The following is an 18,270-nucleotide window of genomic DNA, read 5'->3' on the forward strand; positions in this document are numbered from 1 at the left end:
GGTAACCTTTGGGTTTATTTTGTATTTATTTTGTATATGATGCATATCATCTAGTAGTCTACACATTATCTATAATTGGGTCCACATTGCAGAACTACAACATTAAAATGCTCTTTAAATGTATTTAACTAAAAAATGAGTACATTTATTTTTTATATTTTCAGTACATTTTGCTGATAATACTTGTGTACTTTTACTTAAGTAACATTTTGAATTCATGACTTTTGTATCTAAGTAAAGAATCCGTCAACCACCACTGCTCGTCATACTGTATCGGGTCATTTCTGCACAAATATTACGACAGTACTCGAAGGCAGCACGTGTTCCATTCTCTGTGTAATTACCGCCCCCTACCGATGGAAGCTGTCAATGAATTTTCACAGCAGGCTCAATGAAAGATACTTGGATTTAATTGCAAAAGCCATACTTAACATACCCAAATGGTTGCACTCACACAATGTCCGCGGAACCATATTAATGTTCCGCATTATTAAGCTGCTCCATTACACTGAGTGGGAACAACAGACAACAGCGCCCCCTGGCTACATGCTCGAGTCTTGCATCACGCTGGAAATAAAAGCTCCATCATCCATCCTGCGATACGAGCATCGCTTTGGTGGAGATAGATAGGGCATCCTCCCAACCCTTCGACACCCATGACTACCGACTAGGGTCGCTCATTAACGGACAAACAGGGGCATATAAGGACAGTATTATGGCAAAACACCGTAAAGAAAGAGACAGCTGGGGTGAGTGTACGTACAATATTTGATATTTCATGCTTTCCTTGACGCACATACATGTTTGTCTTATTCCTGTCGAGGCGAGGGTGTAAGCAATGCAGCCAATTGGATATTTATTTCGGACCCCATCTCGAAGGGCTTGTTATTGTTCCGACAATATCGGGACCAGTGTATGTTTATTTTGTTCCCGATCATATCTATTTATAGTGGTGAGAAATATGCGTTTTGTCCTATTTGTGACCGCACCGATGTCGGTCAATCAGGCATAAGCGAACATACATTTTTTCACCATTAAATCCTGTTATAAAAAAAACAAAAACGTTTTCACTAATCAGCATGCAGGAAATATTCTGTTGGGGCGGTGCAGGCCCCGACTAGACCGGGACATAACCTTCTGATTATATTGTGTTTGTCACACTGAGCCTCTTGTGATGCTCCGCGAGGCATCATGGCATCAAATTATGTAATATTGCATCAGTGCATATAGCTTTTCACCATCATCACCATCATCTTTATACTAATCATTACTATCATCTTCATCATCTCCACCACCAGTATGATGATAACCAGCATCCTAATTGTCCCTGAGATCCCTCCATGGCTCATGTTAACTTTAAATACAGGCCTGCAAGGGGCGAGGAAAGGACTGTCTTAGGAAAATGGGATGGGGGGGGGGGGTTATCTGGTTTGACCCACTTTAAGCAGAGAGTGCTTCTTACAGTCTTCGGTATGTTTCAAGAGCAGCGGTAACGGAGATCGGGTTACCAGGCAAAAAAGGCTCGTGCCGGGGCCCGAGCGAGGCCTCCGCAGGAGATGTGAAGTCAAACTGACAGTCTTCCTCATCCTGGCCGATTCTGCCTTAAATTATTCACCGTGCATTCTTGGCACCCTGCATTCATCTTTTGGCACGCTCCCAAATCTGGCCTGCTACTCCTTAATCGTTCACAGTGCCCTTGTAAGACTTATAAGGCATGTTTAATTTTTTCAATTACATCCTTGAAATGAACATCACAGCCTTGTGTGTGGATTCTTTTTCCATCAGTAATCCTTTAGTCCAGACACACGTGTGTTGTGGCATTAAGCATACATTACATGAATGGGATTTGGAAGCCCCATCAGGACGGCCGTGCACCTTACACGCTCCACGTGAGGCGGCAGAGACTGGAAACACACTGAGTCACTGCCGGGAAAAGCGCCAGAAACAGCCCTCAATGCACATGATCTCATTGGACAGATGGGATGGATAGCATGGCACGATTCATTAGTATCACCAAAGCTTGCAGGCGATGCTATTGATCTGGTGCTAACAGGAAGGAATAATGGACTCAACTTTCCTGTTTCCTCGCCTTAATGGACCACTCATTTGACATCTCACCACTGTGAATCATTTCTGGCCCGTCACTCGCTCATATAATAACATTTATGTGACTCGACAGAGTTTATAATAAGTCATTATGTGGGACAGAATTGCAGCAACCGTATCATTTCTCTGCGTGCGACCATATTCAAAGATGAAAATATGTTTAGTTCTGGTTCAGGTTTCCCTCTCACAGCCCCCATCTCGTCCTTCAGGGTCCCTCAGTGACAAAAATGTCTACGACTGGAGCTCAGAGGAGGAGGAGCCTGATGGACGAGCCCGGCCCATACAGGTGCTGCTGGTCAAAGACGACCACACCTTCGAGCTGGACGAGGTTGCGCTGAGCCGCATCCTGCTGGCCGAGGAGGTCAGGGACCGAGAGGTGGTGGCCATCTCTGTGGCCGGAGCGTTCCGCAAGGGCAAGTCCTTCCTCATGGACTTCATGCTGCGTTACATGTACAAACACGTAAGCCTCCGATCGTGGATTCTCACTTGTGTTGTCTGCAGTTAAAAAGGTCCACTTAAAATAACTTTTGCATATCGGGCTTTGACCAAAAGCAGAACCTATCATTTTCTACTAAGGCTGCACATATCTGATATCATATTTTCATAGAAAATGTATAACATTCATTCTTCTCTCAAAGCAATTCACTCTTGTCAGCTTGAAAAGGTCTGTGATTTGGCAAATTTGGGGATACAAAACGTAATATATCTTTTTGCAGTGATGGAGGATGCGTTGCATGTAAATATAATTCAATTAACAATAAAAGAATAAGTAAGTAAATGAATTAAGACAAATGTCTATACACTTCATGAAAAACAATATTGTTATTCACTTGTGACCCCACTGGGCTCAGGCATCTGAAGACTGGCTCGGAGACGCAGACGAGCCCCTGACCGGCTTCTCCTGGAGGGGGGGCTCCGAGAGGGAGACCACCGGGATCCAGATCTGGAGCGAGGTCTTCCTGGTGGACAAGCCAGACGGGAGAAAGGTGAAGTCCTGTGCCTTCACTCCAGTCTCCATTATTATATAAGTATTATACAAGGTATTATGGGACTTGATTTAATGTGACACTGATACTTTAATAACCCCTTTCCTGTTTTTTTTTTTTTTTACAAAACCTTTAAAAAAAAGAAAAGGCAACAGGTCTGCTTCTCACTTTTATAGCAACACACATTCACACTGAAAGCTCCCCAGTGGAATTATGAAGCTTTAAAAGCTTCTTTCACACCTGCGTCGGCCAAACGTCCCCCATCTTTGCGAGATGCCAGAGTGCTAATGGTTGGCAGCTTTAAATTGCATCCTAATTCATCGTCATTGCATTTAAATCAGAATAGGTTTGAACCTTTTATCGAGATCTTCTCTCCATTAAAATGTCCATCTTCGAAAGCAAACCGACCAGCTGGCTCCTCACTCACTTTATCCTGCCGCCATGTTTTTCCGGCCTCTCTCTCACCGCGCTCTGGTCCAACTCCCTCTCCTCTGCGCCGCCTCGCAGTACGGCTCATGGTCTCCGTCTGCTTCCCCTTCACAGGTGGCCGTGTTGCTAATGGACACACAGGGCACGTTCGACAGCCAGTCCACGCTGAGGGATTCAGCCACTGTGTTTGCACTGAGCACCATGATCAGCTCCATGCAGGTACCCACCCCCCCTCTTAATGTCACCAACAACTATTCAATGAATGGTCATGGGACCATTAATCACATTTTATTCACAAAATATGTCACAATATTTGCAAAAGACAAAATATTTGCAAAATGGTCTCAAAATACCATTTTAAATTGAATGTTGTCGTGCTGCAGAGATGGCTCACACATCTTATTTTAGACTTTAGAAAACATATTTGGTTGGTACAGATCTCTGCAATAATCACACCATAGTCATTCTATCCATCCATCCATCCATTTTCAATACCGCTTATCCTCATTAGGGTCGCGGGGGTGCTGGAGCCTATCCCAGCTGACATAGGGCGAAGGCAGGGGACACCCTGGACAGGCCGCCAGTCCATCGAGGGCAATAGTCATTCTAATGTTTTGCAATACAAATTGGAAAAATTGTGTACAAATTACAATTCCTTCTTATTTAATAAATCATATCACAATTGCAATACAAATCAAAAATAATCTCAACTAGGTACGTTTTGCTACACACATTTATCAATCCTTTTAGGATGAATTGTTATAACTCTGTTGATCCCTTTGTTCTTCCGTTCGCGTCATCTTCAAAGTAACATTTTGATTTGTCCAATACTTTGGTTTATGACCAAATGTCTGCAAAACTAACGACATTCCCATCAGCCTCAGCTGCACTTAGCCAGTAAGATTGTGAACATCATTCATGCCGCTAAACATCTGCGTGTTATTGTCTTTGTGAGCAGGCTGCACAGCCTCCTCGGCCTCGAGGTGAATGATATTACAGTTGAATGATATTACAGTTTAAAAAATGATACTATTACCGGTTGATCTTTTTCAGGTTTACAACATCTCACAGAATGTACAAGAGGACGACCTTCAGCACTTGCAGGTAACAAACACTGTCAAACATCTAATGAGAGCAGATTTTAAACCTAACAAAAAAAGTATTTATGTCCTTTTATTTCCGCCGAAACATAAACCCTCGAACTCAGGTTCTGAATTAATGTGCTCCCGTGTCTAAAGCATCCCAGTGCTCCAAATATTCCCGTTCATGTTTCATTTCAATTCCCACCCGCTCTCATTTTGCCTCATCTCCCCCTTTTTATCTCAGCTCTTCACTGAGTACGGCAGACTAGCGATGGAGGAGACGTTCCTCAAACCGTTCCAGGTAACTCCTCCAGAGCTTGGGATGGGTTACGTGCAGAGGTCAAATATATTCAAGTTCTTTAAGTAAATCCTAAACGGTATAGGCTGACTGCAAGATGTCACTGACAAGAGTTACTTTTTCTCTTGTTTCATAGTCCATGATTTTCCTCGTCCGAGACTGGAGCTTTCCATACGAGTTTCCCTACGGGCAAGAAGGAGGCATGAAGTTCCTGGAGAAGAGGCTGAAGGTCAGTTGTGACCGACCTCGTGAGGTTTGAAAAAACGATCCCTGATTAAACCGAACTAACGCACGTCCAAAAACCTGACGCGCGCCCGTGGTCTCGTTTTGTGGCACAGATCTCCGAGAACCAGCACGAAGAGCTGCAGAACGTGCGTAAACACATCCACTCCTGCTTCACCAACATCTCCTGTTTCCTGATGCCTCACCCCGGCCTCAAAGTGGCCACCAACCCTCACTTCGATGGACGGATTATAGGTACGAGGGGGCCTCCTCCTGTTTCCTTCAGCGGTTCAGAATCGCAGCGTTTTTTCTTGTCAAAAGGACGGCAGTCTTGTTTGAAATGTGCACGTGCAACTCACACGATGGCTGAAGGTAAACACCGTCACGTGTTTCTAGGCAATGTCGTAATGGCAATCGCTTTGGTTCACGGTGAAATATCTTGGGTGGGTTGCTGTGGATCTGTGTACAGACATTCGGGTTCCCCCAGAGGAGGAATCCTCTGACTTTTCCTCCAACACCAACATGAGGTTGACAAAATCTCTCTTCTTTTTTTTTTTTTTTTGTCTCACGGGAAAGTCTTGGAAGGATTGCAGAGATAGTTGGCACACACATTAATATTCCTCTTAGTATCAAATGTAATAACTTGACTTTTTAGATTGTCCACTATCTTGGTTTATGACTATATGTTTGCAGAAACTAAAGACATTCCCATCAGCCTAAGCTGTATGACTGTGTTTAGTGATAATTTGCCATTTGAGCATGTTAACACAGAAATAAATGAATTAAATTAGGGAATATGGGACTGTAGGTGGTACTACTTACATATTTACAATACTACTTTCTAAAATGTCTGAATAAATGTGAGATATTTAATAAATTCAGCATGGCTTTGAGACAAAATAAACAAGGCATTTGTCCAAAGAGGTTGTATGAACGTATTGATCAGAAGCTGTTTGCTGCTCCGAGTTATTGACTCTTTGAACATAACAGAGCAAACGATGTATAATTTCAGCGCACACACCGTGAACTCTCTCTCCTTCCCCGTCTAGAGATTGACGGCGAGTTCATAAACAACCTGAAGGTTCTGGTCCCGTGGCTTCTCAGTCCTCGCAACATCGACGTGAAGGAGATCAACGGCAGCAAAATCACCTGCAGGGGCCTGGTGGAGTACTTCAAGGTGTGACACACACACACACACACACACACACACACACACATACACACACCAACCCTGTACTTCCTTTTGAATATGGTTTTCTCCATAATTGTCAAAACGCTATACTTTCAAACTGTTTGCTTAAATCAAAAATAATTGGTGCTATACTGGACGTAACGTCATAATTACTTTTATTTCATATGCCAGCAACTATTAAACTGAGCATGTTTGTAAATCAGACATATTTATTTGACTTAATTCCACCAGTTCTGTTACTTTTAATGCTTTTTTTTTTGTGGTCATTTATTTCAGGCATACATCAAAATTTACCAAGGCGAGGAGCTTCCGCATCCAAAGTCCATGCTGCAGGTACGGTTCCTCCATCTTCTTAAAGGGCCAGTGCGTGTAGTCTGTCGGCTCTTTTTAGCAGAACTATGGAACTATGTAACGTTAATCTATAATCACATGAAACTATGAATAGTTTTGTTCTCGTTAGCTTAGAATGAGCCCTTCATATCCGCACAGGGAGCGGGTCCTCATTTCTACAGTAGCCCAGAACGGTGTTTTTAGTATAATATTTTAGTTTATAAACTTCTACTTCTGTGTTTGTGACATGTTTCCCTGCATGCGGATGAATAAAGTTCATCTTGTCCTATTTCGTCTTGAACTAAATGACCACTATATTCTGCTTCCTCTCAGGCCACAGCAGAGGCGAACAACTTGGCCGCAGTAGCAGCCGCAAAGGATCTGTACAACAAGAAAATGGAAGTGGTGGGTGAAAACCGGATTTCCCAGCGGATCCCAAACTGTCCGACGCATCATCATCATCATCATCATCATCATCATCATCATCGTCGTCATGGAAACATCTCCGTTCTGTTCCTCAGGTCTGCGGGGGGGACCGGCCCTTTCTGGCTCCCAGCGAGCTGCAGGCCCGACACGGCGCCATCAGGGAGGAGGCCCTGCAGGTGTTTCGGGGCGTGAAGAAGATGGGGGGCGAGGAGTTCAGCCGCCGCTACCTGCAGCAGCTGGAGGGAGAAGTCGACGAGGTGTTTGTCCAGTACATCAAGCACAATGACTCCAAGAACATTTTCCACGCGGCCCGGACGCCGGCCACCCTGTTCGTGGTCATCTTTGTCATGTACGTGGCGGCGGGCATCACGGGCTTTGTGGGCGTGGACGTCATCGCCAGCCTGTGTAACATGATCCTGGGTCTGACCCTGATCACGCTCTGCACCTGGGCCTACATCCGCTACTCCGGGGAGTACCGAGAACTCGGCGCCGTCATCGACCAGGTGGCCGGTGCATTGTGGGACCAGGTAATTCGATCCTTTTAATTAAGTTCATAAGGAATCCGGACGTCTAACTTCATCAATATCTGAATGTATAGTCACCAAGTTCAAGTTCACTTTATTAATAATGCAAAATCACCAGCAGGAGTGATACAGTATAAAAAAAACCTATAAAAACTTGTTTTCAAGAGGTTCCTCAGATACAAAAACATGAAAATGTAATAAGTGAAGAGTTGTTTGCACAACAACAGACTTCCAGAGCAACGAAGACGGTATATATGATTTAATATCAGGTGCTGTATAAACGATTGTTAAGTGTTTTGTAGTTCAGATTGAAATCTTTAAAATAAAAAAATAAAAACCTTTTGATCTTAATTGGTCAAACATCTGGTCAGGAGTCCGGCTGCATTTTGAACCAAATAAAAAGTAAAGTGAAGTTTCAAGTTGTCATAAAAGGAAACGATGATCTGTTCTGGATATACGGCTGAAACTACCAATTATTTCCCTCGTTGATGAAATCCTGCCTGTTTATCATTTATGGAAGAAATTGTAAATGGTCCGACCTGAAAATTAAATAATGGAGCCATCAATGTTTATAATTAAGTAAAGGATATTGTAAGGACTTTTTTTCCTTCTTTTTTTTTTTTTTAACATTGTTTATTCATCACAATTATTCAGATGATTTTGTTTGGTCCAAACCAGGATTCCAAAAACCCAAACATATTGCAAGTTATTCTGAAAAAAGAATTAGTTTTTTCCCCATTTAATTAGATTAATTTTCTGTAACTCGACTCACCAATTAATGAACTAGAAACATAAACTGAACCCGTATTCATCAGTAAGTCAGCTGAAACCACCAGAGGGCAACAATCCCCATTTAAAATCAGCTTTATGTGACATATGCATGTATGTGCTCACTTTGCTTTCTTTTTTCTTGTCCATGCCTCTGCAGGGGAGCACAAATGAGGTAAGTGGAGCAATCCAAGTGGGATAAATATTTTACAAATACTAGCAGTATCATGTTTTTGGGAGAGCGTTGTCATTCATTTAGATACTCACAGCAACATATGCACATGAATATACGATGGTAAAGATGTTTTTTGTGTCTCTTTCTTGGCTATTTTTGTCACCGTTATCCGTCCACATGGCTCCCAATCGTGCTCAACTTAAACTCAAAACACATTTCAGACCATTAAAGACGTCATCGATGGTCTCTTCGAAGTACACAACACTCCTTTGTAATTTCACATCGCAGGAGAGATGAACTGCTGGTTCCTCCTAACATGTTTGTGTCAAAGGAGTCTGGTGGCTTTGAGGAGAGCATCGATGGGATGCAATCGCTTCAGGTGAAAAGGTGAAAATACTGATATTGTTGGGGGTTTTTTAAAAAATTTTTTTAGGTGGGTCCATTAATTAAATCCTCTGCCTGTAATATTCTCATCTCCGCCCCACAGGCTCTCTACAAGCTGTACAACGTTGCGGCCAATCACAGGCACCTGTACCACCACGCCTTCCCCGGAGGGCCTCGGGTGGAGGAGGTGCCGGAGGAGGAGGACCAGAAGAGGGACTGATTAGATAAAAGAGTACAGCAGGGAGGAGGAGGAGGAGGAGGGACTTCCTCTTTTATTCTGTTATTGGCTGGTGTTGCCCGGCAACGCGTCCACTACTTTTAAACCGAATAGGGGACTCTATAATGTTCGTTGTGTAGGCAGCGTCGGAGCATCGTCTGCAAGAGATGGACGACATGTTTCATTGTCTGTGATCAAATGTCACGCGTACAGATAACGCCGGCTCGGCATATCCGACCTCCGGTCAGCTGCTGATTTCATTTTCGGTTCAGGGTTTTTTTTTCATTTGAAAAAAAAAAAAAAAAAAAAATCATTTTATGCGACATTGACTCTCAAATGTATAGCCAAATATCTGTGAAATCCCCATTTGTGACGATCGTTCCGTTCTTTGAAGTTTTAGTGCCGTTTGTTTATAAGAAAACAATATCTAGGATCTGCGACGTTCGAAGAGCCAAAATATTGTACTGTATGTTAAATAATGATCAACGGCATGGTAAGTGGTTGATGTCTGTCACCTTTTTTAAAGCTCTTAGACCAGGTATACTTTGCAAAAAGAAGGGAAAAAAAAAAATTTGAATAGTTGTGACAAAGTGGTATTGTGCCATATTAATAATTTCACATCGACTGCAGACTCTCAACGGGCACATTCATTAGTTGTATAGTTTGTTTTTGGAGGTCGATTTTCTGCATCAGGGAAGTTCTTGCTGGTATTTACTTTTACGGGTGGAAGGCCAGTTCAAAGTTTACACAACATGGCCGACATGGAGCTCTCACTCTGTAGTCTCGCTTGCAGTGTTGTAATTCCCGTGCGTCGATCCTCTCTACGTCGGGTCTTTGAGGTCGGGGGGGGGGGGGGGCGCGCGTTTGGTTTCCATTGTGACGTAGAGGAGGGGGGGGGGGGGGGGGGGGGGGGGGGTTGATTTTAAAGCATTGTTTGTGTTTCTCACCGAATGTTCGAGCAAATCCGAGGAATGTAGCTACTCTGTGGCCGCTGAGGAATCAAACGTGTTGTTATTAGGGAGGGGAGGGGGGGGGAGATTCCTCATTCCACATCTCTTTCATCATCTTCACACACACTTAAGTTGACTCATCTGTGTGAAGAGCTGTTGCGTAGCGAAAGAGTTTTTCTTTTTTTAAACATTTTTCTTTCCAAAAAGCAGCTTGCAATTGGTAAACAAAAAGCATGTCACGGTGTTTGAAACGTTTGGGCTTCATAGACGGTGACTGGTTATTGTTTTTTTTTAGCTCGGTGAATAACCCGGGATCATCACATCCAGCTGCAAAGCATTGAAATGTGTTTTTTTTCTTTCTTCCTTTTTTGGTCACCAACAGCACAGGAACACTGTCACGCATATTTAGCAAGTTTATACTGAGGTTTGACCTCAAGGGTTGGAAATGTAAAAAGGCACCGCGGCAGAGCGGCTTCTCCAGTCTTCCACAATGTATAATCAACATCGGTGAGGCCTTCAAGTCCAGTTTAAGATTCGTGAGGTTTACGAAATCCCATTTGTTCTTCTTCATCGGGCGGGAAAAAAAAATAGCATTATTGTGTCGCGTTTACGCTCTAAATAGTAAAACTGAAGATTTTATCTGTAAGAAAAAGCAAATGTGATCACAACATGTTATTTTGGGGTTCAACCATTCGTTCCCGAAGCCGCCCCCATGGACATTTAGATCATCTCCGGATATCGTGGGAGCCCCAGTGGACTGAACAAAAAAAAAAAAAAAAAAAGGTCAAAAAGGAATCAACCTCCTCAAAGTCAACACTGCTCAGTTTCCACACACGCATTACAAGGAAATAACTAATAAAGTTGGATCAAATTAATGAAATCTAGACGACTTATTTCTTTTTAAAATACTTGTGTCTGTGTTTGTTTTTTTTACACAATATAAGTCTCAACATCAGTTTAAAGCTCAAAGTGAAAGCCAACACGCAGCGAGAGGCAACGACTGCACATTCAGAAGTGTGTTTTTTTTCTTCACTGCAGACTTTATTGCTTTATGTTCTGTATTTGCAATCCACAAAAATCAGATATGTACAAAGCGACAACACCCTTCTGGAGGGAAGCGATCGAGACCATCTTGCATAGTGAAGGACTCGTTGAAGAGCGGTTCTTTACAAATGTGTTCCACTGTTAAATGATCAGAAAACCCTTTCAGGACATTCAGAAATGTTTGGCTTTGTAATCACCGCCGTAAACAGATCCCCATTAAAATGTGTTTTTTTTCCTTCTTTAACTGTGAAAATAATTTCTACTAGACAAAACCTCCGGCATAAAAAACATTTCTGACTCTCTTAAAACGGCTTAAACTGATTGATTAGTGATAAAAAATTATTTGCTTACAAGAACTTGCATTTCTTCCACAGAGACGTGTCAGTCCATAAAAATAAGGCATTCCCAAGGCAAGAAATATCCCAGAATAACAGAACAAGGAGAAGCTGAATTGCACTTGTTTGGCAAACTTGTGCGTCTTCTGAAGTGTTTATAAAGTTCCAGTAGCTTATTTATGTTTCATTACACGCACTATTCCTGACTTACAGTAATGCCAAGAGCCACAAGTCGCTCTAACCACTGCATCAAATGTTTTGCTTCATCCAGCCTGTAAATAAAGATGTGTTTCATATCAAAAAAACTTAAATATCTGTGAAGGTTTTGGAGGATTGTCTTATTAAGGATATGTCATATAAAAAAGGAGAAGAAAAAAAAAAAAAAAAGCGCGCCTTTTCATTTAATGTAAAAAGTGTGGTTTCAGTTTATAAAGATATCAAAGCGAAGGCAAAAAAAAAAAAAAAGTCATGAAGTATTTCATATAGAAACAAATTAGATTAAGCCACCGGTCATTTTTCTCCAACAGGAAACAATGACGGAGTAGCTGGCGTATTAAAATTGCTGCGAAGAAAAAAAAAAGGCGGCGGCACAATCTCAGGATGTTTTTGAACAAATATCCGTAGTTTCTCTGTTCTCAGTCTTAAAAACTTAAATCCATTCAGCAATTCAGTTCTCAGGGCCGTGGCTGCAAATGGCACCACAATCCTTCCCAGATGTTGCACATTATAGGTTATTCTTCTTCATTGGAGTGTTTTTCAGTCACATGGTCATTCATAGATTGACTGTCACACGGGAGGGGGGGTGTGGTGGGGGTTACTGGGTGTCTCGACTTCCTGGCTGATATATTTGGATCAAGCGAAGGCACAGATGTGTTTGGTAAAGAGGCAATTAAGAGTCAATCGTGATTTCAAAGGAAACGCCGACCGCTCCCAAACTGTGGCGACCTCAGAGGAGTGGCAGCGCGACGTCACCCGCTGCACACACACACACACACACACACACACACACACACACACACACACGCACATCACATGTTCCCAATGAAGTTCTTGTTGGGCTGCTGGGCGTACCACTGCTGCCGCTGTTTGCGAGCCTCCACCTCCGACAGCAGCGCCTGCCGGTACGCCTCGTAGGATTTGACGATGTGTTCCAGCTCCTTCATGAAGAGCAGCTTCAGCATGCCCTGATACGTGTCCAGGTCCGCCAGCTGGAACAACTCCCACTTCAAGATGTGGTCATACCTGACGCAGAAGGGAAGATATTCCTGCCACTTTAACGGGGTACTTTGGGGAGTGTTGGACGACAACGGCACCCGATATTATTTGTACTACAGCCCGACCGGTACTGGCTTCGAGAGGCTGAGTTGCAGAGGGTCCCCAAAACCACGAGTGGCCCTCGAGCATGCAGCCAAAACTAGCCGTGCACACTCACTCACAGACAGACGGGGCTGTGACACAATGACGGTACTCACTTGAGCGGGGCACGGGCGTACACCTGCAGCCAGTCTGGGATCTCTGCTGTGTGGTACGGGTTCGCTGGCACCAGCACCGGCTGGTTCCGGTCCACAGGACGAGGCTGATAGGTCACAGGAGGTGGGAGTGGTGGAGGCTGATCATAGCGAGGCACACTGGAACAGACAAGTTATATCGTATTCATACCATATTTCATCTGTGTGAAACCAATTTAGTCATCTTAAATAAAACTGTGCGTACAACCAGGGCCGTGCGGTTGGGATGAAGAGCCACACAACATCTTTCCACGTACCTCGGAGCGCAGGGGTGTCGATACTGTGCCCTCTTGTTGATGTGATCCACGTAGTAGACCCCAAACTCAGCCGACTCCACCTTCTCCCAGCCCGGGGGGAGCCCTTCCCTCTCCAGAGGGTGGCTCCAGTGTGTAGTGTTCGTGTTGTGGTCAATGTAGTACTTCCTGCCGCGGATGGTCCAGTCAACGGTCCAGCCGCCCGGAAGGGGGATGTCCTCTGCCCCCGTTAGACAGGAGAGGTTCCCCAGGGACTTGGCCTGTATTCGACCTATGCCTGAGGAAAACAAACATTTTGTACTTATTTTTTTTAGACCGAGGAGGGAGAGATCTCTGACCAACGGTTGCAGCGGAGCAGCTGCCGGCTAACGGCGCTGCTGGGAGAGAGGAAAATATTTTGGGAAATTTCTTTTAAAAAAGCATGTGTGGGAAAATGTCATTTAAGGGCGAGGGGTGTAAAGCATCTAAAAATTTTAAAAAAAAGAAGGTAATTCAAGTGTAGAAAGCGAATGAATGCAATGCATCACTACTTAAAGCACTTAAGTTAAGTATTGCAGTGATTGTTGTGGGGTGCTTGGTCGCTTTGACTCGGCTGAAAAGGAGCATCTTACTCTGACCGACATAGTCTGATGAATGGTGGGAAATGGGGAGTTTGTGTTGTGTTTGGACAGGAAGGCAGAGATCTCTGCACGGCCAAACATACGCGCTTGGAGCTTTTCACCGGAAGAGAACCAACCACTGAACTCCCAAACTGTCTCGGTGAGAGCAAACAGCCGAGTGTGGCTTCATTCAACGGGGCCGGGACTTCAAATTGGTGAATAATGTCAGCGAGGAATGCCGAGCCGACAGCTGTGCGGATGAGTTGGACTGAGCGAGAGCCGTCGTGACTCAAAACCCAGAAAGGAGCCTCCTGGAGGGACCTGGAAAAAGGTTGGAAACACGGCCGAATGTGCGGCGAATGAAGTATCCGAGCAAAATGGCGGCTACAATCTGATAAATTCAGCACGAGAGTGACAGCAACAGAGTTGGAGCTCTTTGCCAGCTGCTGAGTGAAGAGACGGAATGTGGGAGCGCTCCGCAGAAATGCACTCCTCCTCCTCCTCCTCCTCCTCCTCATCATCATCATCATCTCTGCCCTTTTCCTCAGAAAAATGGCAGAGCGCCACACTCACTGCAGACCTACAGCTTCATGCATTACAGGAATTTCACCGAATACAGTCGAGAGTCGACTATTTTTACAACTGGTGATGGGGAGGTTTTACTAAAGAAATGAAGTACTCATAAAAACTGTCAGTGATCAACAAAAAAGTATGACTCACCAACCACATATTTTAACAATACAATATTAGTGGTTATCCGACTCCACATTCTTAGAAACCGTTCCCCCTAAAATATAAACAGATTTTTTCTTCTTCTTTTAAACAAAAAGGACCAGATCAGCGTGAAATCCACCACATATAATGTTTCCCTGCATCCAAGAGTTGAAGTCATTTCTGCAAGTCAGAGGTTTTACCCCTGCAGTGTCCCAAAAACACGATGAGCACATTGTTAAAAAATGTTTCCAGTAATGGAAAGTAAAAAGGAAAGTGTGGTAGACGATACCGATGAGATGCTGATCCCGTTTCATGAATGCTCATGGCGATCTTGTGTGATAAACAATACAACAAATGGTAAAACTACGTGGTGTACTCAAAATAAACACGAGTAAATGGACAGATATTCTAAATTATCATTTCAAACTGCAGCTTATTTCCTTCAATGTCTTCAATACAATTTTCTGTGAAAAATGTGATTTTTTTTTACAGTACAAAATAGCGTCAGCTGAGTGTAGGTAGATGACTCGTTCACAACAACTCTGCTTGCTACTCGGTGCATTGTGCGATAACCGTACGTGTGCAGTTTAACTGTACAGAAAACAGTACCGCGACCACAGATGATTCATAGAAGCGAGCGGTCTGAAGCGGAGACATTTGACTCGGGGCGCTCTGCAAATTGCTAGTTTGTTGGCAGAAGGATTCAGCAAACAGAGGAGGTGAAAAACGCAGAGCCCCTAAAGCTTGTTTAACTTCCCTCCAAACAAGGCTCTGTGATATGCATAATAATACTCAACCATATACACCATGCTGACAAGGGAGCCACATAATAAAAGGCTTTCGCTATCGTCTTGGAGTGGGTTGGAAAATTCCTGCGACGCCATAAACATTTAATCTCGTGGAAATTACACACTTACATCATACTATTGTTTACAATGTAGAGGAGCAATTTTAAAATATTCAAATCACACAAATTGCTCTTTTGAGCTCTCCGGTAACAAGCAACGGCGTGCCTTCTTTTCCCCTGTGGCCTGCGTATCGTCCAAAACCAATGCACGATGCTTTGATATATGTCAAGACAATCTTACATAAAAAGGACAGATAACATTCTCTTAGGACCCTAAAGTTGTTTTTCCCCCCAACAGACATATTTGAAACATTGCTGTTGTGACTTCGCCCGTCTTCAAAAATGACTGAATTTGCAGAATAAAGCCACGGTGTTTTCGTCCCTCGAGAGACGATGACAGCCTGCCATAAACTTTCCATAACCGCGTGCTCAAAACCCGCGAGTGCTTCCGATTTCTTGTCACGGCCTCTTGTTTACTTTAACTATGAAGAGGAACTGTCGTAACAAATACTGTAAAAAAAGTGAGTGGCAAAAAAATGCGTTGTGTTTACCTGAGGGGGCTCTGCTTGGAGCTGGGGGAGTGTGTTGTCGTGGAAGTCTTTGGAAGTTGTGTTCATTGAGCTCATAGTATCTATAGTCCTCAGGAAAGCGGTCCAGGGCCCTCATGGGCTGGCGCTGCTGCTGCTGCTGATGCTGCTGTTGCTGTTGCTGCAGCTGGTGCTGATGCTGCTGCAGCTGGTGCTGCTGATGCTGCTGTTGTTGCTGATGATGATGCTGCTGCTGCTGCTGCTGCTGCTGCTGCTGATGATGCTGCTGCTGCTGCTGCTGCTGGTTGTCATAGTAAGGTTCAGAGGGGTAGTAATACCGGGCACCGTCTCCATTCTCAGACATGGGGCTCACGTCTGTGAGAAAAGACTGTGAGGAGCCCCCGTATTCGTGAGGCAGGTCTCCCAGGCTGCGAGGCAGGTACGGAGGTGCAGACATCCGGTGGCTCTCCCTGCGGGCCACCTCGTGGGGAGGCCTCTGCACGGGGACGCGGAGAAAACTCTTGTTGCGGGACACAACAGGCTCCCGGGCGGGTGGCAGAGGGTAGGAAGAGGGCCCCATATCCGGAAGAGGGACCTCTGTGCGTCTGGGAATAGTGGGTCCATGACGGATGAATGAGGGCATAAGATCTGAAAAAACAAACAAACAAACAAACAGGTAAACGAGGCAAGAGACATCCGTCAGTAGCGGTCCACACAACAACACAGAAGTAGTCGCAGGAGGCGGTGAAAGAATGTAACGTAGTAATCAAATACGATGGTCGCGTACCGTTTGAGGAATTTGCAATATACTTGAGAACCTCTTTGCTCCACTACAATGTTGTACCTTTTACTCCACAACGTTCGGTAGATACTAAATAAACAATCACGTAAGAGAATATCATTTATTGTCAAAGTATAAATTGAACTACCCGACCGTACGAAGTAGAAGCAGGTCAAATAAGCTCCACCTCAAAACAACAATATTAAATATTAAATAAAAAGGGAACTTTACTTTAAATTAAGTATTTTCCAGCTACTTGAAGTAAATGTGTATACTTCTACCAGCCCTGATAATAAAGTAAAAAGTATTAATACTAATGGAGCAGCCACGAACCATAAAAACGTAACTTACATGTCAATTGGGGGAATTGTTTCTATATTGAAAAAAACACCCAAGAACAATTCAACAACTTCCAATTTGTTGACTACAAATGGACAAATACAAGCAACCAAATCGGACAAATGTAATAAAAAGGAGATAAAGAGTGAAGCCCGTCTCTCTGCGAGCGGCGCGGTGCTCTCCCTCTCCACCCCGAGTGGCTCGGTGTTTCCCTCTGACAGCTGACGTCCATGGAGCTGGGTGATGGGCTAGCTCCGCCGGCTAACACCCAGACCACCGGGTACGTTACGCTAGTCCACGGCGCGCACACACACACAGTCGGTTTACGGGAGAACACCTTCTTCAGAAGTTTACCTCACGAACACCTTCTGCGTGTTATTTAACTCGCGAGTTTAAAGGCGTTTTTTAAATTTGTTTAAAGTGTGTGTAACTCGCGCGAGGCAGCTAGCCGCTAGCAGGCTAGCCGCGGTAGCTAGCTTGTCTGAACTCACTTCTCAGGAGCGGCGACGTTTCCTTCTTCACATACTTCCCCTGGACCTCGGCTGGTTTCGACGCTTCTTTTTTACTTTTCTTTCGCGAGAGCATAACTCACGGCTCCGGGAGTGAGTGAGTGAGTGAGTGGGTGGGTTGGGGAGGGGGACCGGGCACGGGGGACGTCAACAGGAACCGTCCCGTTCCGTTTGCGAAGCGCGGAGAGGGGACATTTAAAAAGAAAAAGGAAAAATGTATTTTAGCAGCAAGTTAGCCAGCTAACTTGAGCTTCCTTGGGTGTTGTGTCTTCCTCCGGGGGTCCCGTTCGGCTTTGAGCAGCGGTCCTCACCGCGCGGTCCTGCCCACATGCATCCTGACACACGGAGCGCAGCCTCGATATGTGCGCGTGTTTGGACTTCCAGCTGAGAACTGGAGATGCAGCCTGAGAAGACAAGCGAGGGGTGGTAACCAAAAAAAAATCATTCTAATGAGCTAGAAGCTTTATTTAATCTTAAATTGAGCATTCAATTGTTTCTGCTACATTTTTTAAAAGGAGAGGACAATACTTAACATTTTTTTTAAAATCTATGTAAAATAAAAAGTAGAAAACGATGCTGTGTATTCCAGATGCTTCTCCAAAAATAATTGAATGCATAGATAAAATAAATGTTATTTCTATAGGTGAGGACAATGAGCTTAACAAATAAATAGATATACAATTATGCCAAACATTCCAACAACAAAAAAAAAGCCATGAGAACA

At 44.1% G+C, this 18,270-nt stretch overlaps 2 protein-coding genes across 4 annotated transcripts; one reads left to right on the forward strand and one right to left on the reverse strand.

Annotated features, from left to right (window-relative positions):
• Positions 1 to 655: 655 nt before the first annotated feature.
• Positions 656 to 9,199, forward strand: atl1 (atlastin GTPase 1). 3 transcript variants are annotated; one of them, XM_034525373.1, is made up of 14 exons: positions 656 to 749; positions 2,316 to 2,566; positions 2,958 to 3,092; positions 3,636 to 3,740; positions 4,575 to 4,625; positions 4,848 to 4,904; positions 5,038 to 5,130; positions 5,240 to 5,378; positions 6,173 to 6,300; positions 6,592 to 6,648; positions 6,979 to 7,050; positions 7,167 to 7,598; positions 8,524 to 8,538; positions 9,026 to 9,199. In XM_034525373.1, the coding sequence occupies exons 1-14, from the start codon at positions 716 to 718 to the stop codon at positions 9,140 to 9,142; spliced, it is 1,686 nt and encodes a 561-aa protein (XP_034381264.1). In that variant the 5' UTR covers positions 656 to 715; the 3' UTR covers positions 9,143 to 9,199. The 3 variants fall into 3 exon arrangements, with proteins under 3 accessions (XP_034381264.1, XP_034381263.1, XP_034381265.1); XM_034525374.1 differs by having other exon boundaries at positions 716 to 755; XM_034525372.1 differs by lacking the exon at positions 8,524 to 8,538.
• A 1,917-nt stretch (positions 9,200 to 11,116) lies between these two features.
• On the reverse strand, positions 11,117 to 17,928 carry sav1 (salvador family WW domain containing protein 1). Its single transcript, XM_034525375.1, has 5 exons — positions 17,529 to 17,928; positions 15,942 to 16,565; positions 13,234 to 13,507; positions 12,941 to 13,096; positions 11,117 to 12,710 (listed from the first exon to the last, which is right to left on the reverse strand). Exons 1-5 carry the CDS (start codon positions 17,620 to 17,622, stop codon positions 12,497 to 12,499), a joined length of 1,362 nt encoding a protein of 453 aa, XP_034381266.1. The 5' UTR covers positions 17,623 to 17,928; the 3' UTR covers positions 11,117 to 12,496.
• Between the last annotated feature and the right edge of the window lie 342 nt (positions 17,929 to 18,270).

The sequence above is a fragment of the Cyclopterus lumpus genome, chromosome 22 (assembly GCF_009769545.1).
Source record: "Cyclopterus lumpus isolate fCycLum1 chromosome 22, fCycLum1.pri, whole genome shotgun sequence".
NCBI classification, from domain to species: Eukaryota; Metazoa; Chordata; class Actinopteri; order Perciformes; family Cyclopteridae; genus Cyclopterus; species Cyclopterus lumpus.

Excerpts from the sequence above, each read along its gene's own strand:
- atl1 (XM_034525374.1), top strand. The coding sequence starts at position 716 with ATGGCAAAACACCGTAAAGAAAGAGACAGCTGGGGTGAGT. Across the intron at positions 5,131-5,239 it reads TCCTGGAGAAGAGGCTGAAG|ATCTCCGAGAACCAGCACGA; the intron begins GTCAGTTGTGAC and ends TTTGTGGCACAG. Across the intron at positions 6,301-6,591 it reads GCCTGGTGGAGTACTTCAAG|GCATACATCAAAATTTACCA; the intron begins GTGTGACACACA and ends CATTTATTTCAG.
- sav1 (XM_034525375.1), bottom strand. The coding sequence starts at position 17,622 with ATGCTCTCGCGAAAGAAAAGTAAAAAAGAAGCGTCGAAACCAGCCGAG. Across the intron at positions 13,097-13,233 it reads CGACACCCCTGCGCTCCGAG|TGTGCCTCGCTATGATCAGC; the intron begins GTACGTGGAAAG and ends TGTCTGTTCCAG. Across the intron at positions 12,711-12,940 it reads TACGCCCGTGCCCCGCTCAA|GTATGACCACATCTTGAAGT; the intron begins GTGAGTACCGTC and ends CTTCTGCGTCAG.